Here is a 6,573-nt window from a genome sequence, read left to right as displayed (position 1 = left end):
AAATGGTGAAAACCACAGAAATAATCACTAATGGCTGTGTCAGCCCCATTTAGACAGACAAGTCTTCGGACAGAGTGTGTCCACTCAAGCAGTCATAGGTAAACTCACATCTGAGTATTTCTCACTGCATAACTAATCTCAGCTCATGATCCAGATGTTCACATGATGGGCAACACCTTCATGCTCATATGGAAGAGGTTTTGAATCTTCACCATTTAATGTTACATGCAGATAATTTAATGTTTATATTTATCTTCAGGCAATGGTTGCTCGTAGAAGAAAAGCTTGAGCTTCATACACTTCAGCTAACAATGTTGGCCATCTTGGTGGAATGACTTCTGCAGATTCTCTATTTTTATGGTACTAATTAACCATTTTTTCACTTAATAGCATTTTAATATGTAATACAATAAAACTTATATCATTACAACAGGAAATACTTAAAAACAATGAAAACTCTATTACAACTTCCTATGGTATTATTTGACCATAGGAGAAGAAAGGCCAGGCACGGTACTTAAAAGTCTTATGAGGATATCTGTATATGAGGGAACTCTTGGCAATATTCAGGAAACTTAAATATCCAGAATCACAATCAAGGAACACACCAATCTTGTCCAGTGGCTTCTCTATATAGTGATGGATTACTGGGTTTGTGGTGAGGAGACTGTAATGACTACCCTCCTTCATACAGAAAAGAAGAAATGCACCCTCAGTTTCAACTTCTTTGTTTCTATTCATTAACCAGGAATTGGTACAGACTCCTACAGCCCAGTCACTAGAGTCCTTCAAATCCAGTTCCCAGTAATATTTCCCTGAGATGAAGTTCCGTGATCCCCAGGAGGCCAAATAGTGTCCAGCAGGATCCACAGATGTATACTGATGGTGAAGTTCGAAGCTGGCTCTTCTCATGACATTAAATAGGTTCTTCTTACAATGCAATTCAAGTAGTTTTTCAAAGGAAATGTGCACTTTGAAGTGGTTGAAACTTTCAGTCAGTCCAGTGATGGGGAGGGCAGAGAGTTCTGGCTTCATAGCTTGGGGTATACTCAGCTCCACTGCCTCGCTCCTTCTCAATATATTATCCAAACTCTGGAGTAATATCACATATGGCTCCTGGGACATCGCCATGAGTTCCTGAAACATTTCGCTTAGTTGTTTTCTCTTTTGGATCAGCATGGCTTCACTTTCTCCGAGTTTCTCTAAAACACAATCGCCTTCATTTTTCATGAGCACAATATGTTGATCCTCCTGCTCATGTGGGACTGCACACCATTTCCTATACTCTGTCCTGATCATGTCTTCCCTCATAACCAGGAAGTTTCTAAACAAAAGTTTCATTCTGCACTCTGCCTCTAGATTCTCTTTAATTTTTTGGATCTTCTCCTGTAAAGATGTCATTTGTTTTAGAAGTCTCTCCAGTTCACCCTCAGCAGCTGCTTCAATGGGAGAGTGTCTGTGACCTCTGTGCATGTGAGAGTCAGAGCAGAGCTGACAGAGGCAGATCCTGGCCTCCATACAGAAGATCCCCTTGGGCTCCCTGTGGATCACACACATATTCTCCTCCGAAATCAGGTACTTCATGAGGCTGGCTTGTTTGGCGATGGACACCAGCTTCTTCAGAACAATGTTGGTTCTGAAGTCCTCCTTCTGCTTGGATCGCTCCCTACACGAAGGACACTGGCCTGGGAAGAGACCTTCTTCCCAGAAAAGGTGGAGGCAGGCTCGACAGAAGCTGTGGCCACAGCTTATGGTGACTGGGTCTGTAAGGTAGCTCAGGCAGATAGAGCAGTTGAGTTCTTCAGTGAAGGCTTGTAAGAAGCCTGACTCCATTTTGCCAAGGAATTGTCTCCGGCCTCAGCAGTGCTGAATGAGAACACCACAATATTTCCTCAGCTCTAGGGTCCAATCCTCAATGTAGGTAGAAGATAGATCCACCGGTTGAAGAGTCAGAATGTATGGAAACACTCTCTATCTGCTCCGGTGAAGAATGCACCAGGCTAAGCTCTGGCGTGTCCTTATATACTCTCTGAAGACCACGCCTACTTCCGCCCATGGTTGCTTTCATTAACACATCCCGTTTGTGGCCCTTTGTCAGTACCAGTATTCTGAATGGATGGAAGATTGGATTAACTCTGAGGCCAACCTCCACAAGCAAATCTCCACAACAAGCTTCCCTGAGGGACTGCTTAGCTGGAAATAAGCACCTTTCAAACTCTAGAAATGACAGAGACATCTCGCTGGCTTGACAGTCACCCAAAGTTTCTCTGTACCGTTGGGGCATCCATCTTCGGCCTACAGGCCCATAGTATCCAGAGACATTTCCATGAAGCAGGAAATTTCAAAGTCAGTTCAGTCACTATCTGTTGTGTCCTGCAGAATGTCTTGCAGACTCCTTCATGAATCAGGAATCCCGAAAGATCATCTCACCTTAGGCAAATTCAGTAGTCCTCTCTCGGTGGGTTCTCTGTGTCCAGTTTATGCATCAGTCCAGGCAAGAGCAGTTTCTTGCCCAAATGGCTATCAAACTCCGTAAGGTACTTCTTCGATGCCCATCTTCTTCTTGAAGTAGATTGGTGCTGCCAGGAGCAGACGTGTCTCATTGTCATGAAAAACCCTAAGTTATTAAAACAGTAAATAGCATATTTCGTAGTCTTTGAAAGATATGAAGAATGCCGATCTAACTGAAATATATATCTATATATCTAGAAACTCTAACTAACATGACTGCAAACTTGACTATTATTAATGATTATCCTTTAGCAACCCATATACATTACATTTTTAAATGAACTACACAATCATAATACCTTAATCAAGATCAGAAACACATATACATATAACAAAACTGACCTTAAATTTAAATCACTAAAGCAAAATTCATATCAATGTAAATTATTCATACCTATATCATATCCCCCTTTAAATGTAAAAGAACATTTAAAAACAATATTTGAGAACATGGGCACAGTTTTTTCTCTCCAAACTGCTTCCTACTGAATGGGGGCGTCATTAATTAGGTCTTTCATGGTATAACCTGTGGGCTAGTTTCATCTTAGTTGGCAGTTGAGTGAAGCAATTTTCTGAAGGTTCACAGACCAGGCTGTCCTTGAACTCTCAGAGATCCTCCTGATTCTGCCTGTCTCCCAGGCATTCGGATTAAAGGCGTGTTCTGCCACAGCTTGAGGTCACAGAGGTCAATCTCCCTCTGCCTCCCAAGTGTTGGCATTTAAGGTGTGTACTACCACACCCAACTACTCTCTTTCTTCCTTTTTTTTTCTTACTTTAAGAACTTTAACTTTTAGTCTGCATATATTTTTAACACACTGTAAATCATTTAGAAGTTTTTTTTTTTTTTTTTTTTTTGAATCTCTCTTTACTGTATCTCTCTCTCTTTTTCTGACCACATGAGCAATATGGGTAGGATTAATGCCGCGGCTTTGGTGGCTGGATCCAGCCCATTCCTTAGCTTTCTGCCATTCCAACCTTGTGGCTGAGGTACAGGCCAGAGCCACATTCAGTACCACAAGTCTACAGTGTTTCAAGATCCTTGCCAGCAAATAAGCTACAACACTCAAATGCTCTCTCTGTAGCTGACCTCAAAGAGTCAGGGTTTGCCCTGGCAGGATGGCCCACAGAGCTGGCATTTTAAAACAGCACAACGTTTTTCCTGCTACGGTTAAAAACAAACAAACATTCAGTGGGCTTTTATCAACACCATTTAAGTGTTTCATCCAGGACCTTTTAAGAGCTGCAGGATTTTTCACCTAAAGCTGAGTCAGGAAGCCTCTCTTAGATGAGAGCGCTTGCTTGCCTCTAGCAAGCAGAGCAGACCCAAGAAATTGCTGCTACCAAGAAAACATATGCTTTCATAGTGTCCCATAGGTTTGAGTATGTTGAGTCTTTATTTTCATTGAATTCAAGAAAGACTTTAATTTCTTTCTTTCTTTCTTTCTTTCTTTCTTTCTTTCTTCCTTGATCCAGGTGTGGTTCAGTAGTTGACTGTCCAGTTTCCTTGAGTTTGTAGGCTTCCTGGGGGTAGCATTGTTGTTGAATTCTAACTTTAATCCATGGTGATCCGATAAGACACAGGTGGTTACTAATTTTTTTTTTTTGTAACTGTGTAAGTTTGCTTTGTTACGGAGTATGTGGTCAATTTTCGAGAAGGTTCCATGAGATGCAGAGAAGGTATCTTTTTTTTTTTTTGGGTGGAATGATGTATTGATCTGTTAAGTCCTTTTGATTCATTAACCCCCTTAATCCTCTTATTTCTCTGTTAGGTTTCTGTCTGCTTGAACTGTCCATTGGTGAGAGAGGAGTGTTGAAATCTCCTATTATTAGTGTGGGTGTGTTTTGATGGCTGTCTTAATTTTTAGTATTGTTTCTTTTTCATAAGTGGGTGCTTTTATATTAGGGGCATAGGTATTCAGGATTGAGACTTTTTTCTGATGAATTGTTCCTGTTATGGGTAAAAAATGTCCCTCTCCATCACTTCTGATTGATTTTAGTTTGACGTCAACTTTGTTAGAAATTAGTATGGCCACCCCTGCTTGTTTCTTAGGTCCATTTGCTTGATAAACATTTTCCCAGCCCTTTACTCTGAGTAAATGTCTGTCTTTGTGGGTGAGGTGTGTTTCTTGTAAACAACAGAATGTTGCATCCTGTTTTCGTATCCAATCTCTTAGCCTGTGCCTCTTTTCAGGTGAGTTGATTCCATTGATATTAAGTGATATTAATGACCAGTGGTTGTTAACTCCAGTCATTTTTTCTTTTTTCTTTTTTTCTTTTTTGGTAGTAGAGTTTGTGTGTTTCCCTTCTTCGAGTTGTGCCTTTGAATGGTCATTATATGTCTGATTCATTGTGTGGATTGTTGGATTCCTTGGGTTGTGATTTTCCTTCTATTACGTTCCTATGTTCACATGGTAATAATAAGCTTTGTTTTACAAAGATAGAGTGAAATATAGTATAAAATACAAAAGTACTTTCTAAACTATAAATTAGAGGCTCATATGTAACACCTCTACACATGAAATTTTTGCTTGGATAGGCTGCATCTACCAGATGATGGCATCAATGCCAGGTTTTAAATACAGACTCTTCACCAAGTCATTATCTAGGAGCCAAGTTTTAGCCACCAGAATGAGCAAAGTACAGTATTGGGAGCTGTGAACCCCTAGATCCTGAATTTTTGCAAACAACTTGTTTTCCCCTGATCTGAGTGTCTACAGCTGCTCTGAGCATGAGACCCTCAGGAGTTCCTGATGGCAGGGTAATGGTTTCTGGTGTGTTTGGCTGGGGCATGGCTATCCTTCTATAAGCTGCCCCTGAACATGGTAAAGGGAACATCTTTGGGCATTTTTGGCATTAAGGATGACAGTGTCTCTGTCTAAAAAATAAATAAATAAATACAGACTTTCAAAATTAATTCATTTTTTAAGGACAAGGTTATGCAACTCCAAGGGTACAGGCAAATAGGCCAGATAGGGTGTGCTAACTGGACAACTAATTAATTTTAAACTGCATCTGTCTTTCTAAGAATATAAATATTTCCGACTTTTTTCATAAAACAACAGAGCAATATTTGTTCGATTAACTGTTGAAGTTCACTGTATCGCGTCATTATTCACTTCTGTTTAAGTTTGCAGATCAAAGGGAAATTATCCATGTGTCAAATCATTGCTACAGAGGTATTTTTTTTTTGGATATTTTTTTTTTGAGAAAAAGAAAAAAAAAAAAGTTTTCAACTCCTCCCAGCCTCTGATTACCCTCCTACTTCTGCTGCCCTTCTCCCCCTCCTCCCACCCTTCTCCCCCTCCCGCTACTCATCTCCCCCTCCCACTCCAGTACAAAGAGCAGTCAGGGTTTCCTACCCTGTGGTAAGTCCAAGGTCCTCCAAACTCCGTCCATATCTAGGAAGGTGAACACCCAAACTGGCTAGGCTCCCACAAAGCCAACACATGAAGTAGGATCAAAACCCCTTGCCATTATCCTTGGCTTCTCATCAGCCCTCATTGTTTGCCATGTTCAGAGAGACCGGTTGTATCCCATGCTTTTTCAGTCACAGTCCAGCTGGCCTTGGTGAGCTCCCAATAGATCAGCTCCACTGTCTCAGTGGGTGGGTGCACCCCTCGTGGTCCCGACCTCTTTGCTCATGTTCTCCCTCCTTCTGCTCCACATTGGGACCTTTTGAGCTAAGTCCAGTGCTCCAGTGTGGGTCTCTGTCTCTATCTCCATCCATCACCAGATGAAGGTTCTATGGTGATATGCAAGATATTCGTCAGTATTGCTATGGGATAGGGTTTGATGACTGTCTTGAGTTTTAGTATTGTTTCTTTACAAAAGTGGGTGCTTTTATATTAGGGGTATAGATATTCAGGATTGAGACTTGTCCTGATGAACTGTCCAATAAAACACAGGTGGTCTATATATCATTCCACACAATAGGAAAGAATATACCTTCTTCTCTGCAGCTCATGGAACCTTCTCGAAAATTGACCACATACTCGGTAACAAAGCAAACTTACACAGTTACAAAAAAAAAAAAATTAGTAACCACCTGTGTCTTATCGGATC

At 40.9% G+C, this 6,573-nt stretch overlaps 1 protein-coding gene across 1 annotated transcript; it reads right to left on the bottom strand.

Annotated features, from left to right (window-relative positions):
- Positions 1-471: 471 nt before the first annotated feature.
- LOC121451654 (tripartite motif-containing protein 43B-like) lies at positions 472-1,833 on the bottom strand. The gene has a single exon (XM_041657352.1). The coding sequence runs from the start codon at positions 1,831-1,833 to the stop codon at positions 472-474; it is 1,362 nt and encodes a 453-aa protein (XP_041513286.1).
- Between the last annotated feature and the right edge of the window lie 4,740 nt (positions 1,834-6,573).

Source organism: Microtus oregoni, unplaced genomic scaffold (genome assembly GCF_018167655.1).
Source record: "Microtus oregoni isolate MIOR12 unplaced genomic scaffold, Mior012 000008F_ref0000371, whole genome shotgun sequence".
Lineage (NCBI taxonomy): Eukaryota > Metazoa > Chordata > Mammalia > Rodentia > Cricetidae > Microtus > Microtus oregoni.
Note: the sequence above shows the minus strand (reverse complement) of the source record. Positions and strands in the feature narration are given on the sequence as shown.

Coding starts and splice junctions, on each gene's coding strand:
- LOC121451654 (XM_041657352.1), bottom strand. CDS start 1,833: ATGGAGTCAGGCTTCTTACAAGCCTTCACTGAAGAACTCAACTGCTCT.